Source organism: Lissotriton vulgaris, chromosome 3_2, assembly GCF_964263255.1.
Source record: "Lissotriton vulgaris chromosome 3_2, aLisVul1.2, whole genome shotgun sequence".
NCBI lineage: Eukaryota > Metazoa > Chordata > Amphibia > Caudata > Salamandridae > Lissotriton > Lissotriton vulgaris.
This window is the reverse complement of record NC_141690.1, coordinates 149,055,023-149,079,180: the sequence shown is the minus strand read 5'-3', so window position 1 is coordinate 149,079,180 and position 24,158 is coordinate 149,055,023. Positions and strand designations below refer to the sequence as shown.

The window sequence follows — 24,158 nt, the reverse complement described above, 5'->3', positions numbered from 1 at the left end:
AATTGTGTTGGTGATTTTTGTGGCGATGTAAGAGTGCTATCGGAGCTTAGGGTACTGATTGAGCTAGGTTGTGTATTACCTTTTCGATGTGTAATGACTCACTGGTCATATTTTGAATCTCTGCGCTACGTTTGTTGCTTTTTTTCCCGTAATATCTTCCTTTCTCTTTTGCTCAAGTGTTGTTTTTGAGGGGATTTATTTATTGATCCCGTTCCTGGGCCAGCAGCTCTGGCGTGAGCAATTTGCACTATCTCGGCTGTGAATGGTTTATCTATTTTCAACATAGTGTTATTTTTACTTGGTTGAAAAATACTGAATTCCTTGGGTGCCACTCATTTATCTCGATTGTCTGGGGACGGAGTTACTACTGAGGCATCTGTTGGTCATGTGCTGATTTTTGCTAAAGAAGCCTTGTGGTTTTTGCCAAGAGTATTGTGGTTTCGTCGTTGATTTTCGGGGTGGTTGCATTAGTTGAGTGTGAGCCTAGAGGATGTGGTTGAACTTGCAAACCTGATGGCAGTTTCTTTATTTCTGTCAGGACCAAGGCGAGGAACTGAGAAAGCGTAGACAGACTATCGATTATTGGCGAGCAGCAGCATATCGCTTGGGTCAGATTGACTTTAGATTGTGCTTTGGTTATTAGGGTATTTAATCCTTCTAATTTGTTGTCCATCCCTGCTGTGTATACTTCCAGTGTATTTAAAAGGTCGACTTGTAAATCAAGTTTATCTGAGTGATAATTTAGTGCGGACACTGTGGATTGTAGAGTTTGTAGAAGCTGGGGCCAGATGATGGTAGATTCAAACGCTGCTGGGTCATGGCCTTCGGTTGCGTCTTTTGTTTTATTAAGGTCTGTCTTAAAAAAAGGATAAATCCAAAAGGGAGTGGTCGTTGGGATCACCTGACTTTGTTTCAGGAGATTCATGACGGGCAAAGACAGGTGGCATCGTTGGCGTTAACGGCTTGATGTTACCTGGAATGGTTCTGATCCATTGTGCTCCTTGGGAGGTAGATTCTATTTTATTTACAAAGGAGCCCAGGTTATGAGGGTTGGTTTCCTGCTGTATGTGTGATATGGGGTAAAAAGAAGAATCGTCGCTTGGGATGGTTATTGGTGATGAACTCTGCTCCTTATTAAGTTGTTGCACTTGTTGTGAAGGGGAGATGTATTTCTTGACCGGGTATCTGGTCTTGACCTATTTTTTTCAGGTGTAGATGGTGCGTCCCTGATTGAATGACTGTCTGAGGATATGGTGACGGCCTGGTTTTGAAGCTGTTCGTGAATCAAGACCTGTACTTTAATCTGAACTGAATCAATATTGGGCAGGGTTTGGAACAGCTGGGTGGATTGGGACAATATTTTAATGGAGTTGGTTGAAGCTTGAACTTTGGTTCCTTGTTTCTTAAAGAAGTCTCTAAGGGTCCTCTTTTTTACATTTGGTGATTGTTTCATCCGGCGTGATATGTTGTTGAATTGGGGGCGTTTGGGTGGTTTCGGTCTTAATAATACAGCCTATGATGCTGGGTCCGTGTTCATGATTCTGCAGATGAATTGGTGGCAGTGATGGCACCGGGAGATGGGTTGCGCTATATACAGTTCCTTGAGTGGTTCTATGGATTCTTTATTCAAGTTCTTGCGGTTTTTTGCAGTCTCTTTTTTCAGCCTTCCAGACCGCATTATGATTTAACCACGAAGAGGGGGAGTGGAAGTGACTACTCTTGCTCTTTAACTCTCTCTATTTTTCTTTATCTTTTATTTATTTACTGTTTCCCCTTTTTTTCATTATTTTTCCTTCCTTCCCTTCACTTGGATTCCTTGTAGTGCGATGAGTTTGCCTTTTTTTCTTAGGGGGGGATTTTGGGGTATATTGACTGCAGCCAGACACCACTCTATTGTTGTGAGTGAAAAAAGTGGAACCAAAAGAGGGGGGGGGGAGAATAAGGGGGGCTTCACCTAAACGCTGCTCAACCCCTCTGTTCTTTCAGTACTGCCCCTGGTCACCCCTATCTACTTGATCTACTGCTGCTGGTACCTGTCTCACGATGTCCGCCAGCAGTTTCACGGGGGCGGTGCTGTAGTAGGTTGGTTGGTTGGTTAAGGGCTACCCGCCTCTCACTTTCCCAGGCAGCTCCTCCGCTGGGGCTGTGTCTGTAATGGCGGTAGGACAACAGACAGCCAAGTCGCTGTGTGCCTGGTCACTAGGCTCACCAGGCTCGCCACGCGCTACTCACTGCTCTCCTGCCTCAGCTGTTGCTGTTACTGTTCACTCTTGGGGGCTCTCCCCCGCGTCCCGCTGCAGCTGCGGGTCTCTAGCCGCGTGTTTTCACCCTCTATTCACCCGCCAAGGCTCTCAGCTCACCGCAGCACTCGGCTCTCCGCGACTCTCAGCTCAGCTAAGCGGGGCGGAGCGGTGCGCGTGGTAGGCGGCAGCTCTACTGCTCTGGGGTCTTTGTCTCGGTCTGTGTCTCGGGTCGGGTCGTCCCAGTGTGAACGGCAAGATTTTGCGGGAGCCGCAGGAACCGGTAGCCGGTGACCCCAGGTGGCAACGATGCAGCAAGGCGGCAATACAGCGTCCTTCTCCTCACTCACTTACAGTTGTGTAGTAGCATGGATTTGTTGGGGTTAGAGTAAATTAATTTGATCTTCATTTACTATAAAACAGCAAAAAAAAATCAAAATGTAGTCAGCAAGCTCTGCAATTATTATTTGGTTACTTCTTTCAAATTGAAGCGGTACTGTCTTGCAGTTGAAAGGACCCCTGAACTGAATCTATATTTACTATTATCTCTCCGTAGAAGTCTCTGTTAATACAAGCTTTGCCACAGTACAGCCTCTCCGACTACAGATTTTGTAAGCAGGGACCTGTTGTCCTGCGGGCTTCTGAATGTAAGATCCTTGCCTAAACATGGTGTGGAAATTCAACTGCTGTTGGAGCATCATGGTCTGGAGATTTTGTTTTTAACGGAAACGTGGACTCGCCCTGACTGTGAGGTTGACTCGGGTGTGGCCTGTCCACCCGGGTATAAATTCTGTCACAAGCCTAGACACAGTGGGAGAGGGGGGGATATTGGGGTCATTTATAAGGACTCCTGGGATCTGGTCACTATCAATATTGATGAGATTGAAGGAACAGAGCTTTTAGGATTTGCCATTGAAAATGCCCAAGCGTAGGTGCTGACAGGAATTATATGTTATAGGCCCCCTGGGGTCTTCACAGGTTTGCAACAGCAGCTATTACTGGAGACTTTTACGAATATGGTTGCTGTTCATCAGAGAGTGGTGATACTAGGGGATTTTAACCTTTGGATGAATGGTCCCCTCAATTCAGGTTATCTTAGTGTTCTCCAGTCGTGCGAGGGACTGGGCCTTTTTCAGCAGGTGTTTGAAGCAACCCATAAGGGAGGCCATACACTTGATTTGATTTTCTCTGAAGAGCATCTTCTTACTATCACTGAACTCTTACCTTTGGTTTGGTCGGACCATGTTCTAATCAAATTTGCAGTGAACATGGTCAAAAAGAACCTCCGTATGAGTGGGGTTAGTAGGAATTATGTTGGTCGTGACTCGAAGGGGCTCGTACGCAAGTGAGGCTCAGTCCCGCTGTTCGCAGTAGATAACTGTTTCTCAGCTACCAATTCAGTAGGCGAGAACTATTCCGCGCTTTGCGTAAAGATCACGGCAGACTTGGATTCTGTGGCTCCGATGATAAAACATAAAACAAGAGGTAGGCCCTCAGAGCCTTGGTTTAACGACATTTTAAAAACCATGAAACTGGATTGTAAGCAGGCAGAGAAAAAAATGGAGAAGGGACTATGCTGATTTGGATAAATAAATATGGAAATCCAAGATTGTTGGTTATAAAAAGGAGATAATTAGAGTCAAGGCAGAATACTTTTCAAATTTGATCCTTAATGCCCCTAATGCTGCTAAAAGTGTTTTTAATATTCTAAAGAATCTTACCAACCCGGAATGTACAAAAAAGGAGATACCTCCTTCCCAGGAATTGTGTAGAAATCTAGCTAACTTTTTCCATCTTAAGATTAAAGCTATTATTGACGAGTTAGGGAAGGAGAACAAGCTTCTGATGCCGGTCACCTCTGACTCGCTGGGCAGTGGCAACTTGGAGAAAGAGGTAAAGAACACACCTATCGACCATCTATACACTAATAGAGAAAACGCTTTAACCGGGTTTGAACCTTTGACCATGGAGGAATTCTGCAAAATAGCTAAGGGTATTTCATCCGGATCTCCTTTAGATCCCGTTCCTCATAAAATGTGGAAGACCTTTGAGACAGAGCGGTTTCCTATGCTTAGGCGAATTTGTAATCAGTCCCTTAATAGTGGTGTCGTTCCGCTGCAGTGGAAACAAGCTTTGGTAACTCCCCTGCTTAAAAAGGCCACCCTGGATCCAGAATGTCCCAAAAATGATAGGCCGATCTTCTTTCTACCCTTTCCGGCCAAGATCACGGAGAAAGTGGTCAGCACGACCCTCTCTAATTATCTGGAGCAGCACAAATTGTTGGAGGAGGTTCAGTTCGGTTTTCGACCTGCCCATGGCACAGAGTCGGCCCTGGTTACCGTGCTAGATGAACTCCAGTCGCGGGCAGACAGGAACCAGGCAGCGGTTCTTATCCTGCTTGACCTGTCTGCTGCCTTCAACAAGGTTAACCATGGAACTCTGCTGAGCAGGCTAGAGAAGGTAGGGGGGGGAAGGGTTGTGCCTTGCAATGGTTTCACTCTTTTCTTACGGGTCAAACGCAGGCAGTGTCCCTTCCTCCATATCAGTCTGAACAGATTACCATAACTCATGGGGTACCTCAGGGCTCGGCTATCAGCCCGATACTCTTCAACATTTATATGTAACCTTTGATTGCGGTTGTTAAAGAGCATGGGATTAACATCACAAACTATTCCCACGACACGCAGCTCATCTTCTCATTGGAGGGTGAACAATCTATCTCTATTGAGGAGTTTCATTGCTGCTTGCGTAACACGGCTCAATGGTTGAAAGATAACTCACTACAATTTAATGCTGGTAGGACGGAGGTTCTCTTCTGCCCTGTGGACAGGATTCCTTCAGCACTGCCTAGCAACTTTTGGCCTAGTGATATGTCAATTGCAGTGAGACCAGTGGAGAAGGTTCCCAATTTGGGCATTATGTTTAACAATAAGTTGACCATGGAGGCCCAAGTCACCAGAACGGTGGGTAGTTGCTTGGTGATGATTAGGTCACTACGTAAAATTCTTCCCCTAATACCTCCTCAAGCGCAGGCACTAGTTGTACAGAGCACAGTCTTGAGTAGACTGGACTATTGTAATGCCCTTTTGCTTGAATCTCCCAAGTCCCTTCTGGACTGACTTTTGAGAATTCAGTCTATCGCAGCCAAACTTGCTTTGGGCTGGCCGAGACGGTCCTCTTCCTCCAGGGCCCTTGCAGAAACACTGGCTTCCGGTGGGACAGAGAGTAAAGTTCAAGACCCTCTGTCTTGTGTTTGAAGCTATGCATGGGGTTGGCCCGGTCATGCTACAGAGGAAATATGAGTGGTATGTTCCAGCTAGGGACCTCCGTTCCGCCTCAGCTAGATTGGTTAAGGTAGCCAGCTTTAGGAAAGTCAGAAGCGGTGGTAGAACTTTTACGGTTGCTGCGGCCAGACTTTGGAATGGACTTCCTTTGGAATTAAGACAGATCAGTGATCTTTTGTCTTTTAGAAGAAGGTTAAAAACTTTGCTTTTTCCTAAAGCTTAGCTGTTATACTGTTCTGTATTAGCTATGTGATGCCTTTCAAGGTCAAAGGGGAATCGGTGGATGGCAGTTTGTGCTTGGGGTCTTCTGTCGTCTGAGAGGGAATTTGACTATTTTTTATTTCAGTGGTTGTACCTTTGGAGTATACCATTCAATTTACCTCACTTCCCCCTAAAACCTGGCCTATAATTAGCAAATTGAAAATAAAAATATAGATATTCTTTTGCTCTGACATTAACTTCACAGTACAAAAAAAATTATGCAAATGTTATCCAGCTATGGTCCATTTATAGAATGAGCTAACATGAATGACAAATTTTCTGAATAGTTTGAACCTTACAATCTTACATATATCTATTTTATTAAAATGTGCCTCAAATGCTTGTACTGGATACAAAACACATGCTTATCTTTCACTTTTTGCCTCTGTTTTCTCTGACTTATTATCTATTGTTTAGCGGTACATTGTTACAAAAAATCCTCTTCTGTTTTCAGCTAGCTGTAAAACTGCACATTAGCTTTATTCCTGGCAAAGTGCTGCAAAACAATGTCCTTGAAGGCACCAGTGGCCCCCGGCATCTCATACTGGCTGCAGGGTTTACAAAACTAGACAACTGCAGAGCAGCGGTTGCTCTTGCTCTATGCCTTTTTTGCAGGGAAGATGGACAAATGTAGTATAGGTGCTTGGAGTGGATACCTAGAAAAGGTAGAAGCCAAAACGGATACACGACCTCCTTGAACAACCAGGCTGCCTACAGAGACAAGTCTTAGCCGAGATGTGTCTGCCAAGAAAAATGACTAAAACCCTTGCAAATCTTTACAAATGGCTCCGCCAACTGAGGTGATTCCCCGCCACACAAGAGGCCATGGTACTGTTATAGTATTTTCAAAATATTCCAAAACTGCAAATATAACTCCCGGCAAGAGGTGGCGACAACATTGTGTAAGGGAGACCAGTCCTATTCAGGTGCAATGAATTCTCCTCTCCTACACTAAATGAAGCCCAGGTCTATTCAGCCCAGCACTGACTCATCCAGGGGAGGCCGGACACACCTCAACCCCCCACCCCAGTGGCTGTCTACAGAAAATGCACATCCATAGCCTCTGTAACTCCAAAGCCGGTCAGTCAATCCACAAACCAGTAGAGGCACACAAGATGGCTATTCAAGAAAATACCTACTTTCAAAAAGTGGTATCTTCAAAAACCACAATATAAAAATCATCTTTACTAAAAGATGCATTTTTATATTCTGAGTACAGGTATAATAAACTCCATCTTTTTATCTTGTCCCAACCTGTAGTTATACTTATAAGATGTTATAAATAGACTCCCATTCTATCCTACGGGACAGATAGACTTTTAAAACGAAATACACTATAATTCACTATCAAGACATGTCCCGCACATCATTGCATGTTCTACCTTTCACATACACTACACCCTGTCCACAGGAGTACCTTGGTTGTACCCTAGGGCTGACTCACATGTCATAAAAGGGAAGGTTAGAGCCTGGCAAGTGGGTGCACTTGCCACGTCGACATGACAGTAGAGACTACGCACAGACACTACAGTGGCAGTTCTGGAAACCCTTTGAAAGGCTGATTGTGTTGGTGGCACAATCAGTGGTGCAGGCCAACAAGCAGCACAAGACATACAGGCCCTGTTCACTGTACTAGGGACTTAGAAGTAAGTCAAACAAGCCAATCATGGAAACACCAATCCATAATAACTATTTACTCAGAGAACATATGCACTTTAGCACTGATTAGCAGTGGTAAAGTGCCCAGAGTCCTAAAGTCAACAAAAATAGGGTCAAAAACAGGAGGCCAAAAAGCATAAAGTTTGGGGGTAAACCTGCTGAAAAAGCTGTGTCTACTTTGTGAAGTGTTTAAAAATTATCCAGAGTATACACATGAGATCCTTCCACAGGCTTGTTATAGCACATCTCTTCTGCCCCCTGTGGTAGAAGTACCTCCATGCCTCCTCCCCTCTACCTGTTCAAGACAGGCACAGTAAAGAATGAGGTTTTCTGAGTGTGAGGCGTGCATACAAAAATGAAGTTCTGGAGGATAATAGAAAATCCCCACTATATATAGTGGCAAGGAAATGTGTGAGGGGCAATGCATGATCCCAGGACTTGAAAAAGGAAAACCTTGCAAGTTTGCTGCATCGGAGTACCTGTTGGTGAACCAAGAGGTAAGTATCACTAGTAAATGCCACTGTCCCCAACCATCAAGAATAACAGATGTTATGTTATGTTATGTTATTAGAAATTTATAAAGCGCGCGTACGCCCAAGGGCTTCTTGGCGCTGGTAAGATAAAAAACATAACAAGAGGTAGAAAGATAAGATAAGAAGGAGAAGATAAGAAAATCTGGGGGCCGGTATAGAACAGTTCAGTGGCGGCTCCTCTTTAGGGGTGTTCTTCTCGCCGTGCGAGAAGGCAGAAACAAATGGTAGTTATTACCTTAATAACTACCATTTGTTTCTGCCTTTTTGCACGGTGAGAAAGCAGAAGTTCCTGGTTGGGGGTGGGCAGTCCTGCTCGAGGGCAGGGGGGAGTGGCTTGCCCACTGTTGTTCATACTGACTGTTTGGGCAGCCTGAGACCGCCCAAGTAGTAACTATGAACAACAGTGGGCAAGCCACTCCCCCCTGCCCTCGAGAAACACCGCCCACTCTCCCTGTTCTCTCTGTATGCTGCAGCATACAGAGAGAAAATTACCCGGGTGGGGCAGCGGCCTCACCAATCACTGCGCTGCGCTGGAGGGGAGGGAGGCTGCCTGCAGCCTTCCTAAGGACGAGCATAGCACTGCAGGAATTCAAAACCAGGAGTCGGGAGTCTCCGGGACGGTAAATTTACTTTTACTTTATTTTATACCTTTTCTTTCCCTTAAACCGCTCCCGCCTCCCTCCTCATCCCCTCCGGTCGTCGCAACCCCATTTCCACCCCCCTGCCCCCCGCCCATAATGCCGGCCATGACTGCTGTCTTTTGCCACCTTGTGGTGTTGACAATTAGGGGCCGGTGCCGAGCACTGGAAACCAATTAAGTGCCAGTGCTCAGCACCGGCTCAAATTAAGCACTGACCAGCATTGAAGAGGGGCAGTCAGTCCTCAGATCCTCATTATGGACATCCACTCAGTGATTCCTCGGTTTCTTATTTGTCTTCTTAATAATGTTCGCACTCAGTACCCGAGGGCTTTTGACATTCTGGGGCTGTGTCTTTCCTTGCAGTAAGTCGCCCATCAGTGGCCCACCAGTTCCTGAGCTCCATTCCCTTTCCCTGGGCTGTCTTTGCCATTTTCAATGCTTAAGATTCGCTGCAGCTCCCTGCCCACAGGTCGCCAGCACTTACTGCATAATCTGTAGATTCAGCAAAAAAAATTCCTTGCTCAAACTGATCGAAAATTACTGAAAACGCAGCAACGGTGTTGCCATGGAGTGGAAGGTTGAGGGTCATCTGTTGCTTATTTGGGTGTCAAAGTGGTGCTAATGAGGTGAAGCCTTTACCCAGAAAGGGTTAACATGAATACAGATGCCAAACCAGTGCTTTAAATGGGCCGGTACTCACCGGTACTGAGTACCGGCACTTCTAAATTTGTGGCGCTTGAGTACCGGAACTTCTATTTGTCCAAAAGAGAGTACCGGTACTCATGGGGCCGTAAATCAAGTTCCGTGAAATTGACATTAAACAAAAATGAGCGCCTCACAGCTGACGAGTGGGACCTTTTCCGTGAAGCACTCGGATCGAGTGCTAATCTCTCCTTGAAATGTGCTAATTGAGCGGCAGCCCGCGGTATTCATTCTGAGCTGGTAGGAAGTTTGGGAGGGGTCCGAGTCACACTGTGATTACAGACACGGTGTCCACTCAGGCTCTGTTGAGACAATAGCCCAGTAGGTGTGTGGGCAGGGCCTGCTAACAGGCATATCTCCTGACTCTTGGAAGCGAAGGCTTCCTGCTGGCATAGCCGAGTACAGCAGCAGGAAGGTGGTGACAGTGACACTGCTAATTATGCCGGGATTCTTCTTCTGTTAACAGACAGGAAATGTCTCATTCAAAAGTAATTATCTTTTTTCCTGAAACAAATATACACTGATTGTCTAATTTTGAGTAAGTGGAATGTTTTGGTTTTAGAATGCATATAATACTATTTCACCTGTAGTGTGTATGCCCTAGAGGATGCCAAGGAATGCTGGCTATGTGTGCACATTGTGTATTTTTGGTGTTACGCCTACACAGAGTAAGATCATTCCCTCGTCTTACTGTGAAAGCTGTTTGATATTAAGTAGAGATGAAGGCTGGTCGCCGAGTTGCTGGCTGTGGGAACAGAATAACTTGATTTTCACCATTTAAGCTCATTGTGTGATTCTGGGCAACTTGCTTTAGCTAACTGTGCCCCAACTCTTAAGTGAAGCTTAATAATGGGCTAGGCATATGTACAAGCACTGTGCTTGAACACATCTTTACTTAGCGTTTATAGTTAACTATTTGTGAGTTTCAGTAATTGCTTGGCCTTGTCACAATGGTTTGCAGGCTTCCAGATGTATTTCCCAGGTACTTTTTAAGTTGTGCATGAGTTTATTGCATATGGCGGACCACAAATTGGTGTTCTTGTTGCATTATTGTGGTTTTCCATTCACTCCATACGTGTATTTGTTGTTGTTCGTATACAGCTATGTTGCAAGTGAAGTGTTAGTCATCCTATCATACACTGCAGCTTAGCCCTCCAAGTTATGGGTAGACGTGACTGCTCTTTCCTATCAGTGTTTTGCAAGGGATTGCCTTCTGCATTATTCTCGCTACCCAATAGACTTTCATTTGTGGCTACAGTGACCTTTTAACAGCTCCTCCCATTGGAAGGTGATGCGCGCGGCAATGGAGAATGAGCTGGAATGGGGTGACATGGTTTTTGTGCTGTTGGCTGCAGAATCAGGGCTGTCTAAAAGTCGTCCCAGGACGTGGACTCACTTAACAGATATGGGAACACTGTATATAAAATAGCTTTGGCCACATCTGCAGATCTGGATTCAATGTACCACGGCTTATAAACAACGACAGTCACAAATGCTATTTAGCATGCATTGTACACTTACATGCTGCTTATGACATTAGTTTGTCTTATGTGCTATGCCAATGTTAGGAAAAAAGTAGCAACTAGCATTGGTAAACCAAATAGGCCCCACTGTAGTGACCTATTGGCTATGTCAAAGTTTTTTTGCCACATAGTGCAGCATCCCAGATGCAGCACAAAGTGGCAAAAGTTTTTTTTTTAAAAACGTTATTGGGGCACCTTGTATGATTTTGTAGAAGTGCCCGCCACAGCATGTGCTCGCCTACAAAATTATGCAGTCATTTTTTTTTTCTTTTTAGTTACTGATCCGGGTTGGATTGGTAACTAAAAAAAAAAAAAAAATGCTAAAGTGTTTTTTTTCTTTTAAAGCAAGCAGGAGTGGGGGAGAATGGAAGCAACAAAGAGAAGGGCAGTGTAACCGACAAAGCAACAGAGAGAGGGTGTGGCTTAATGGCTAGAGCGGCCAACTTTGAAGCAAAGGAACCAGGTTCGAGTCTTGCCGGGACACTCAAGCATCCCATAATTCTGAAAAAATCACTTAATCTCCCTGTGCTTAAAACTGAATGTGTCTATCTGTAATGCAAGTGGTGCTCATGTAAAGCGCTCTGTTACCTTTGGGTCGAGTTTGCGCTATATAAAACTGCAAAAATAAATAAATAATGTAAGTGCTTCTAAAACACATGTACTAAATGCCCTGGGTGTGTGCACAGATGTCCCTGTACGTGTTCTTGCGTGAGTGAGTGTTGTCTGCAGTGTCCAGAACTGCAGATATATAGTTTGAAACCAAACAAGCCCTGCATTACCACACCCTGCCCATGAAGCTAATGTGAAATGATTCGCTTGTAGCTAGTGCAAGGCCACTCTCTCTTCAGTGCAGATCTACTTTCTCAGCAGTGTCTCAACACAATTGTATCTTGTTTTTTACAGGTCGTTTTGGGTTAACGGAGGGGCTCTGGGAAGGGTAGAGGTGGGTGAACTAACAAATTAACAAGGCCAGCCCAGTCAGAGTCGAACTAGGAAGTCTGGCTTGGCCTTAAAAACTCATACATAAGTTGAGCCCTGAAAACATTACTTTTTAAATAAAAGTGTATTTGTTTCATGTGGAAGCATTTCACCGTGGTGCATAAGCTTATATTACAGCATTGAGAGGAGTTTGTGCTCCAACTGATGCCATTAGTGATCTAGGAAACAAGTCACTATTCAGGTCTAAATCGTATATGGTCTATTTGCATTTCATGAATAAAAGCGACATTATAGTGTATTAAATCTAACACAACATTTGATTGCACCGCACACATCTGTATCTTGTGCATTTGAATATACTATCATAGGTGCTAACAAAGAAAATGGAGGCTTGGTGAGATAAAATATTTTGTCTGCTATCTCACAATATGGTCAGGTGGGGAAGCTGGGATTAATTCCAGAATTTATGCAATCACATTGTGTAATTCAGCCTCTAGATGGCTTCATCTTTCTTTCTCTCCTGTATTGCAATTGGGGTCACTATTTTGTCTTAATTCTTTGCACATGAGATTGGAGTTTGGTTAGCAGGCACATGCACTATCACAGTTCAGTTTATTTTTGGCTTGAGGATGCAAGAGAGCCTGGAACAGAGCTAGACCCAGGCATCCTAGCTCAAGCTTTCAGCAGCTTGCCCAACTCCAGAAAGAGGGAATCCAACTTTATAGTAGGTAAGGAGCTTTGAGGCAAAGCTCTGCTGCATAGGAGGGGCTGGGTGATGTCTGCTAAGTGGCAATGAGGTAAGAGGCTTAACCATAGTTGAACTTTTCCAAAAATGTTAAGAAAAATATCTTGTGCAAGTCATATGTGATCTACGTGTTGCACCATGAGAAGCCCACTTTAATTTTAAATGTACCCTTTTGTACGTATAAGGGAAATGGAATAATCAAAATATACAAGAAAAGCTTTCATATCAATATGCACATCTGCACACCTATTAAATCTCAATCACATTAAATGTGTGCCCCTGGCCGGATCCCTTTGCGCCCACAAAGCCCCACCCCCAAAGCCCCGCCCCCAAAGCCCCACCCCCTAGTCCGCATCTCAATTTGGTGAGTACCTGCACTTATTTTTTTCCATTTAAAGCACTGTGCCAAACAATTTGGTAATACTAATACAAAATGGGTGCATTATACCGCATCATTTGTCTTTCCTGGCCGCATAATTTAGTCAATGCTTTTTCGTCTCATTAGCGCCTTCTTCCCGACTCTCTGCCTCTTCGCGCCATTTGTATCGGCGTAGAGCCTAGGGGAGCTGCCCCCGCCTGGCCTCCATGTCGGTGCTAGCTCATTAGCATACAGAGCCTCATTAAATGACGCCAGGGAGGGGGGCCCTTCTAGGGGGGAGGCTGTGTGCTGCAAAGCCCATTTGTGAAGCACCATACAAAACACGACACGATCAGACGTTAACAAGCAGCTTACCTTTGCATAATGCCAAACTTTCCGCTCAAGGGGGTTCAATAAAATTAGACTACTCTTGCAGATATCTTGGTGTTCTTGTCCGTTTATAGTTCTTAGTTATGCAGGAGGAAACACGGTAATGGCCCCATTAGATACTGCTCCCGTCTTTCCCAGCCCCGTCTGTTGACATTCTTTGGCTTGGTAAGCCATTTGGGACTCTTCTGAGTCCATCTGAGATAAACAAATAATACATACTGACTCAGGAGCTGTGAAGTTAAAAAAACCTGGTTCCTCTTTAAATGCATTCAGGATGTAAACCCCATTTTAAAGTCTGCGTGTAAATGATGCTCATTGCCCACATGTACCGAAAGCATAGGGCGTCTCCTAAATTTAGGAGCATATTGCGCACCACGATTAATAATATTTGGTTCAAAGAATGTTCAATGGTTAAATATTTTCCACATACGTCAATTACGGAAGAACCGCTATTATGGCTTTTTGACGTGTGTGGAGTGCACAATGTGCCATATGTATTGTATGTATTTGAGCTTATATAGCGCACAGCTACCCACAAAGGGTTTCCCGGCGCTTGCTTAGGGAACCCGTCCTGGTATTCCCCTGTGAGATAACCCCGGCAGGGTATCCACAAGGTGAAAGCCAGGCATCCCGCCGCGAGGGGCCGTTGTGGAGATTAAGCAAGCTATTGCCCAGAGTCGCAGAGTGTGAACCCGTGAGTCGAGAAGGCACCGGAGCGAGAATTATCGAGTCCGTGGAATTTTTGAGCCCAAGACCCGCCGAGGCGGGGAATTGAACCCTGGTCCAGGGCCGATCTCAGCTTCCGGGTCTGCCGCCTCTAACCTCTGAGCCACACTTCTCCATAGACTGGCTTTGATGTGGTTTCTGTAGAGGGGCACGGTTGCCGGGTTTTCATCAGGACCCTAGTGTGATTGAGGGTGAGGGTATTTAGAAGTGAGTGAATTACTTTTGATTTACTGTATTTGATGGTATCCTCCTAACTGCTACAGTATTCTTCATTTCTCTTTATTTCATAGTCTATAATTGTGGATGGATCCCAACAAAGTAATGAGACTGAAGCTACCAAAGATTTGTTGCAGCAGAAGGTTTTAAGTCTGGAGTCCAAGCTCCAAGATGAAGCCGCATTTCAGAAACAACTTTCAGAGACCAATGAAGGGGTCCACTTATTGAATAATAAGGTAATTTTTATCTAATTTATTTTACTTGTTCAAATCTTACACTCTTTTCTTTAATAAAATATGTTTAGTAAAATAGACCTGCATGACAAACAATTATGTGGTGCACACAAAACACTTTGTGCATCTAAAACAATTTTATGATCTTATACAAGAAAATACATACTCTCATTCTAAATAGTGAAACGTAAAATTCATAATCGTCCGAATATAGTTTTACCATATATAGTTACAAAATGAATGCCTTCCCCTAAGCTTTACATAGTAGCAGCATCCAACCTGTGAAATATTTCCATAAAGTAATCTTTTCTGGTCTCATTAATGGCTTCCGCTGTCTGTTGGCAAGTGACCAAAGTGGGCTTTGGGTCCATACCTTACTCATGATTTGATGGCTTTCTTGTCTATTTTAGTTCACTGCTCCACATTTGATGGTTTTGTCCCTATTCTCATATTTGTCCAGTCCAGAAAGCATTTCTGTCTTTCTGTGTTTTGACTGAATTAATTCACTAATTACATTAGGAGCAATCATTATGCTGCATGAGGAACAATATTCTCTCCCTTCATCTGTTTCTCTTTGTTCTACTGCCCCTTCTCTCCCATTACTCACTGTATTCAAATTGTAGGCCCACTCAGTGCCTGATGAGCCTCCTGCATGTTATCCACTATTGATGGCGGGTACCCATCTTTGATTGTTTGTTGACTGGTCACTTTTAGCAATTCCAAGATGGCTGCCTGTGTACACATGCAGCTATCTTAGAATGTTTTTTAATGAGCTCTATGAAAAGGTATTGTACAACGCCTATGTGGAGTAAATTAAAAGCAATGGGGTGAGGCCAATTTGTCTTTTCACAAGTGATACTTAATGACTTTGAAAGTGCTTGTTAGTATTATACCACTCCACAAGTGAGAGTGGGAGTTTTAACTATTCCCTCATCAATTATCCTTCCTTAGTAGGTTTTCATAATTACTATACCATATTTGAACATTGAATTGAAAACCTTGACCGCTGAATTGGATGACTTGAAACTGTTGTAATAGCAGGTTGTGCAAAGGGTTTTGTTATAACCTGTTATGTTTTATTTTATCCTCTTCATCGCATTGTTCTTATTTCAGTTCACTCTTGGTATGTTCCATTTCCCCTTACCTACATCTCTGTTGGTACCTTCCTGAGTCCCTGAAGGCTCCCTTAGAATGTTCATGTGAGGGACCTGACTGCTGGAGAGAGGAGCGGTTGAGAATAAAGACTGTTCTACCTTCATACTCGTTTCAGTCTTTCATCATTTGAAGTAACTTTAACAGTGGCGACGATCTGTGAAAGGGGACAGATGGTTCCTGCTCCTCCCCTTTTGATTGAACTCCGGCATCAAGGCAATATAATCGCAGCAAACATAAGAAGGTACATTGAAGATAACTGCATCCAGTTACACGGAGCAAGATCTTCGAGTGTGATAACTCAGCAACGTGAACTGGTGAGGTCTTGTTACGATTATTAAACTGAGTGAAGGACGGATATTTTAAGGACATGTCAATTAATTAAAATATCACACACGTCCCAGAAATTAATTCTAAGCGTCCTCTGGCAGTTATAGAAAATTAAAGGAACAGTTACGCTGTGGACTGAATTTAAAACCTTAAGGATTAGAATTGCAGATGTATCGGTCAGTGCCTAAAGAACACAAAGAACTATAAACTATTGCTCTGATTAAAATGGCAAGTATTGAGAAATCGATCCCACTTACCTTGTTATGTGTTCTAATGAGGGTGTCACCTCAGCTTAAGGCTTGTCAAACAGCGCTAAAACAACAGTAGCACGAGTCTTGAGGCTTATAGGCGCATGTATGTGTAGTCTTCCAAGCAGCTGTTTAGTGGCAGTTTGGCATGACGGTGTGAAGCGGAATCCATGTGGGATCCAGTCAGTGAATGCACCAAGAAATCCTCAGACTGAATAGATTTGACGGATCAGAAAGGTGTTAGGAGGCTCCTCAGTGCCTACGTGCAGAATGATTCCAACGGCTGTATGTGTGGCGATGTAACAATGCAAAATAGGTCGCTGCGGGAGTCCAGTTAGTGGTGTCAGGAGGCTCCTCAGTGATTACGCACTGAATCTACCTAGCGGCTGGCTGTGTGGAATATATTCACGGTGTGAAGTGGTCGCTGCAGTGAATCCAACCAGCGTGTGCTCACCAACAGGCTCCTCAATCCAGAGCCTTGTGAATCCCCGCTGTGTCAGCAAGCGCACTTCCAGCTTCACACGCTCAAGAGTTCTGATGGCTGCACAGGGAAATTCCTGTCAGTAAACGCCTCCTGTGCATAACCTTCAGAGAACTGCCTCTTCCTACGCAGCAGTAATTCAGGGCCGGTGATTTATGCGGCCAGCATCAGCCCCGCATTCTGAAGGCAAACGTCGTAGATACGCACTCCTGTGTGCATCAATTCACGTTGGGGCTTTGAATTTGCTCACGGTGGCACACACACTAAATTGCACGCTTTAACTCTTCAATATCAAAGAAATGCATTCCAAAAGTGTTAAGAAACATTAAATGTTATGGCCATCCCTATTGTGAACAGATTACCAGCAACATTGTAGAAGGCACTACCTTTTGTTAGCTTTTACACCAGGGACTTCCTAGACATTTTTGTACTTTTGGATAGTCTCTTCAATTTATTATTTTATAGTTAAATGTACACAGTACACTGTTCTAGGCTAACATATGCTGCTCTATAATCAACCATAAGGAAAGTTAATGTGAGAACCTTTTCTGCTATGTGTATTGCCTATTCTAGGTTATTGTTGAGCACATAAGCTTAACATTCATTGTTTTAAAGTATCCAGAGTATTAATGAACCATTTTACTACTATTGTGTGTAGTCAATGAGAACTTTTAGCACGCGCCAATTTGACATTGTTTTGGTCATTGTACTGATTTCAGTTACTACATAGTATTTAACCTATTCTGATATTTCATCATGGCAGCTGCCAGCATGACACAACCTGAACCATTCTTAAATGAATTTGGGGAACCCAACATGCCATGGGAGGAATTGGAAAAAGTATTTGAATCCTATCTTGTGGCAATTGGTGGAGAGAAGTTCCGTGAGTTTAGAAAACCGCATATTTTGTTACACAATTTGGGTTCCACAGGAAGAAAGGTGTTTGAATCACTCCCAGAACCTGAAGAAGACGAGGATGTTAACAATGTGTACAAAATCACACTGGTGAAACTACGAACTCATTTTGGAGATAAAATAAACATAGTTTTAGAGAGACACAAATTCTTGAGGGAAAACAGGAAAGTGTTTCAACTTATGTAGCTATACTTAGGGGTCTCAGCAAATTGTGCGATTTTAAGGATTTAAATGATTCCTTAATCAGAGACCAGTTGATACCTTGCACAAACAACAAAGAAATTCAGAAGAAGCTTTTGCAGAAACAACCAGATCTCCAAGAAGCGATTAAAATGGCTAAGTCAATTGAACACACAGACATGTGTATCAAGGAAATGAACAACACCACAGACAACAAAGTGGCGGAGATAACCAACATAGAAGAAGAAACTGAAGTATGTAAAATTAAGGGCGATTCTTACAAAACACCTAACAAGAAGGATAATGGGCAAAGCCACACAGGGAATCCGGAAGGTTCAAAGTTGAAGTGCTTCCGCTGTGGGAGTAACAACCACTTAGCTAATGACCCCAATTGTCAAGCAAGATCTGCATGGTGCAGGAAATGTAATAAGAAAGGACACCTGGCAAGGTTATGTGGATGCTTCCCAAAGAAAACATGGAGCAACAAACCTGGAGAAGATAAGGCCCAAGTGAAGAAAATAATTTTGCAAGTCAACGAAGTGGAGGCAGAAAAACAGAGATATCCTGAATGTGAAGTCAACATTGATGGAAGAAACTTTAAAATGTTTGCAGACTCTTGCTCACTGTTCACCCTAGTGAATTATTCAGATTTCTTATCCATTATGGGTCAAGAGCAAAATAAACTATCTAAAGCAGATATAGCCCCTAGCGGATACAATAAAGACCCCATTGCCATGAAGGGAATGTTCAAATCCCTAATTTCCTTCAAGAACCACTCCGCCGTAGGCAAAATGTACATCGTGGAAAACGGATCCAATTTGTTGGGGTGGCAACACCAAAAAGAATTGGGAATTAAACTAGACCCAAATCACCCTGAGCAAGTATTGTTCACTAACCTGGAAAACAATTATGAGCACATTGTCAAGGAATACACTGAATTCTTTTTGGAAAATTTAGGATTACTCAAAGACTTCCAACATAAAATACAATTGAAACATAACGCTAAACCAGTAGTGCACAAAACTAGACCGATTCCCCACTTAATGTGGGAACCGCTAAGGAAAGAATTAACCAGACTGGAAGAGTTAAACATCATTGAGCCAGTGGATTGCACGGAATGGGTGTCCCCCATTGTCATTGCAAAAAAAAACATGGTCAAGACATCAGAATGTGCATTGATTTGTGGGATTTGAATAACAGCATTCTAGTGGAAAGACATCCCACATCCAGACTCCAGAAGGCTCACGGCATTCACCACTCCCATGGGAACCTTTATGTTCTCCCGCATGCCGTTCGGGGTAGCATCGGCGGCAGCCGTATTTCAGAAAATTATGCAGCGCTTCCTTAATGGAATACCTAAAACGTTATGCTTCCAGGATGATGTCCTGATCTACGGGGCCAGTGTGGGGGAGCACGACAATATCCGAAGGCAAGTTCTATCAAAATTCAAGAATGCAGGTCTTACGCTAAAAAAAGAGAAGTGCCAATTGGGTGTGGAGTCGGTGGACATTGCATCTCCAGAGATGGGTCTAAACCAAAGTTCTGCCTGGTTGAGGCTGTAAAGGAGGCTCCAGCGCCCACCAAAAAAGAGGAACTCAAATCTTTCCTGGGGTTGACCGAATATATGGCGAAATACGTCAATCATTTTGCGGAACTCACTGCCAATTTAAGAGACCTCACTAAAAGAAATGTTCCATTCCAATGGTTAGAAGAACACCAAAGCACATTTTCAAAAGTAAAAGAAAGCATAATTTCTGCCCCATATCTGTGTAACTTTGAACATAACAGGAAAACTATCCTCACCACGGACGCAATTGGGAAATGGTTGGGAGCAACCCTGTCACAAGTGATTGATGGTAAGGAAAGGATCATGATCCTTGACTAAGGCTGAATTAAACTATTCTGTGGTGGAAAGAGAAGCATTGGCTTGTTTTGGGGGGTGAAACAACAGTAGCACGAGTCTTGAGGCTTATAGGCGCATGTATGCGGAGTCTTCCAAGCAGCTGTTTAGTGGCTGTTTGGCATGACAGTGTGAAGCAGAATCGATGTGGGATCCAGTCAGTGAATGCACCAAGAAATCCTCAGACTGAATTGATTTGACGGATCAGAAAGGTGTCAGGAGGCTCCTCAGTGCCTACGCGCAGAATGATTCCAACGGCTGTATGTGTGGTGATGTAACAGGTTTCATCAAGTCATGGTCTGGGTCAGTGATTATACTGATTCTTTTAAAAAGGGGAACAGGAAAACCCGGCATGTTACCGCCCAATATCCCTCCTAGACTCCCTAGTAAAGGTAGTAGGAAGGGTTATCTTGAACAGATTGCAAATTTGGCCAGAAGACAATAATATTTTGAGCGAGGTCCAATATGGTTTTACTCAAGACTTGCGTTATTCTTCTCGGTGGAAAACGTCTCCAGTGTGCACTCAAAGGAAAAATTCATTCACGTTCAAACAAATGTTTTTCCAATTTAAATCTTGGTTTATTTAAATGCATTTTTCTTTCAATGTTATTATTCCATCATGTATTCCAAATGTTATGCCCAATGCATTTCGAGCTTTGCCCTTCTTCAGGGACCTTTAGATTCTGCAATCATAAATCAACAGTCTTTCAATGATTTGCTGGTACCATCATAGTGCTCAATTCAATACATCGTAACATCATGAAGTGTGGGAATACCTTATTTCCCCAATGTGATAACAGTGAGACGGCTTTACAAGGTTTTCACTTGGTAAATAGATGTATAATTAAACAATAAAAATGTACAAAAAACATCTCTGTGTGTTAATATTTCATGTGGGCGAAACAACAAGGTGTGAAGAATGTGACTGAAGTGAAAAATGAGACCTAAGTGAAAACACACGAGAATCGATCGTATATCAAAGAAGATGAAAGAGTGAATGTGGGGACATGTGAACAGGTTTTAAATCTTATTATTTTAGTTGAGAAATATACTCAGGCAAAGGCAGGGAAGTTTTATATAGCATTTGTTAATTTATCCGCCACTTTTGATTGTATTATGCACAACAAATTGTGGGATATTTTAATGGATTTTAATATGGACCCGATATTGGTGCAATTTTTAAGGCAATTATATTCTGGGGCATCAGCTAGGTTGAGGTATGGATTAAAAGGAGAATGCACTGAGCCATTCCGCTTGGAGAGGGGCGTGAGACAAGGATGTTTCTTGGCCCCATTCCGCTTCACTTTATATACTATTGCGCTAGAAAAGGAACTAGAAGAAAGGGCGAGAGATCCACATTATATCAATAAAAAGCCAATTGTTTCTCTCCTCTACGCGGATGATGCAGTGCTCATGGCCTGAACTCAGTGTTGGGCTTACAAAGAGCGCTTGCCTAATATATTGATTTTATGGATGTTCGAGGCCTAAAATTGAACGTGAAAAAGACCTACGTAATGTCATGTGGGAGGGGGAGACTCAAATGCAGTAGTATACCAGTAGGCGAAAATAGGATTGATTCCACCAATACCTTCTCTTACCTGGGTGTCCTATTTGAGCATACAGGTTCCTGTGTACCCACAGTAAAGACCAGGCGTCTGCTTTTTATGAGGTCAACATAAAATTTTGCAAAAAAAATGGGCAAAAGGCCCTGGCAATTCTTCTTAAAATCTATCAGGCCAAGTGCATAGGTATAGCAATGTATGGGGCAGGAATATGGGTTTTTAATGATGCATCATTAATTCAACTAGTAGAAAACACTTTTTTAAGGTTTATTTTAGCAGTGCTACTAAGTTCCCCAGTTTTTATTTGCCATAGCGAGCTAGGGATTTATTACATTACTGACATTATTAAAGTGCAATCAGTTTTATTTTTGGCATTGAGTCTGAACCTCCAGTAGCACAGGTCTGAACAGAAAAATTATTAGGGATTCTATGAAGCTGGACGATGCTTGCAAGATCACTTGGTTGAATTATGTGAAAAAATTTCTTATGGATCTTGGACGATCTGATTTTTTATACTTCCCCAGAATACATGAGTTCCATCTCAAGGAAGGAGATAGACTTCAAGCTAGAAATGGCGAGGCTCAGGATGGAAGAGAAGAAACTGGCAATCTAGAAATGTTATGAGTTGCCTTGGGAATGAAGAAAAATTGGTGGCTCAGCATCAAATGACTTTAGTAAGATTTCGTATTCAACCATATCTAGGCTGGTGTACCGTGGGATATGATAGATAGGTGCTAACAAGATTCCGGTTTGGAAGTTTCCATCGCTTGGTCAGCCACCCAGCCATTAATGATTGGTCTAGAGATCTTTGCAATTGCCCTTGTGATAATGTATCACCACAATCTACTATTCACTTTATCCTCTTCTGTAAATTCTATAAAGGGGAATGGGCACAATGGATAATTCCCTTGTTAAAGTCGTATTTGCAATTACTGGAGAATGTTTACTGTGCGGGGGTTATGTCTGGTTTTCTCAAAAAATATATTGCGAGTAAGGAAAAGTATAACTAGTTAATATCAATTATGATAATGCTTCTCCATCGCACTACTACCCTGTGAAAAAACTGATTCTGATTTGAAACTGGACTCCCCCCTCTGACAGATTTGGTATAACTCTGGGATCTTCCCATTCCAGTTTCACTCCAAGTAGAATTTGTGTCAGTATTCATATTGCACCCTGCAATTTGACTAAAAGCTTTTCCCCCTTTCTGATTAGGAAGAGATCCACCCTGGGCGTATCTGTACAAACTTTGACTTTATATTCAAAATGGAAAATCTTAATTTTCCCCTCATAACTATCACCAGCAAATATAGTTTCCAAAAACCACTCTGTTAAAGGGTCTATATTTAATGCAAATTGACTTTTGATTTGAGACTTCTCACCCTAATGTCTAATTTGCATGATGCCAGTTGGTAAACTTGTCAACCTTAGGGTGGTCTACCTCCCTCAACTTCTCGCCTTCCTCCTCCACTTGTTTTTATATCATTTTTGCTGGTATTAGGACTCTGCACACTTTACCACTTCTAACCAGTACTAAACTGCTTGGATCTCTCCTCTAAATATGGTAATATTGGCTTATCTCCAAATGGCATATTTCATTTACGTATAATTCCCCATTAAAGTGGCACTCTCTGTGCCCAGGGCCTGTAAATTAAATGCTACTATTGGGGCTACAGAACTGATTGTGCCACCCACTTAAGTAGCCCTTTAAATATGTCTCAAGCCTGCCGTTGCAGAGCCTATGTGTGCAGTTTTAAACTGCCATTTCCACCTGGCCAAATTAACCTTTTGCCAGGCCCAACCCTTCCTTTTGAATGCATGTAGATCACCCCTGGGGAAGGCCCTGCACAGCTCAGGTGGCAGGGTGCAATGCATTTAAGAAGTCGAACATGTACTCTTAAGTTTTACAATATATTTAAGAAGTAGGACATGTACTCTTAAGTTTGGCATGTCCTGGTATAAAAAATCTATTAAATGTGTTTTTCACTGTAGCAAGCCCTTTCTCGCCTTATTACATTTTATAAGTGTAATGCCCAAATGGGAAGAGATAACCTGTTCATGTTTGGTGTCTTTGGGATCCTGAATTTAAATCCTAACTTATGATTAATTTTAAATTACAATTCTGAAAATGCAACCTTTAGAAAGTTAACATTTTCTTTCTTAGACATTTGGTGCCTGCAGACTGTCTCTGGTCACATGATTGGGTGTAGTTGGCAGTTCGGCTTTGTGTTTCCCCCTAAACAGTCACACACAGTTGAAGCTTAGGCGTGACTGGATTGGCCATCACTGGCAGGATGGGAGGGAGGTACTAGGTTATGCCCTGTCTCCACACAAAGGACCTAGTGACTCTGCATTGTCACTTCAGCCAGCTTGGAGCCAGGGCAGGGGAGGCAGGGAATTATTTGGACTTCAAAGAATCTGTCTAGATGCTTCTCCTACCTTCCAGAACCAGGCCACCAGGGCATAAATGATGAACCTCAGATACCACCACTTCAGTACACCTCTGGACCTGTGGATACTGTGCCAGGAGGAAGAGTTGCTGTGCAGCTGAAGGACTGCCATTCTGCTGGACTCCTGCGTTGCTGTGCTGACCTGCTGCCCTCTTAACTGGGAGCGAAGGACTGAACCTACACCTCCTAAACCCAGAACACAGGGTGACTCGAAGGGCTAATTGGCAGCCCTCCTGATGATCTGAAGCATCAGGGACATAACAGGCTTCCATCAACTTTGCATTTGCACCTGGACTCTGCCATCTGGAAGACCACCCTGCCAAGTGGTGCCACCCCAATTCTGGACCCTTGGAACTAGGCCTAAGGAACTTTGCCAGCCTCTGTGGATCCAGCGAAACTGACACATCTACTCTGCTGCGTGGTGCAAACCCCTAGCAGAATTGACCCATTGCCACTGGTGCGTGGATTGGACCATTGCAAAGACTCGCATT

General features: G+C 43.3%; 1 protein-coding gene across 1 annotated transcript in view; it reads left to right on the top strand.

Moving 5' to 3' along the window:
* Positions 1-24,158, top strand: part of C3_2H4orf50 (chromosome 3_2 C4orf50 homolog) — a 369,543-nt gene that overhangs the window by 204,994 nt on the left and 140,391 nt on the right. The window contains exon 5 of the mRNA XM_086964107.1: positions 14,291-14,452. Within this exon, the coding sequence (XP_086820233.1) occupies positions 14,291-14,452 (162 nt within the window). The remainder of the gene's footprint in view (positions 1-14,290; positions 14,453-24,158) is intronic.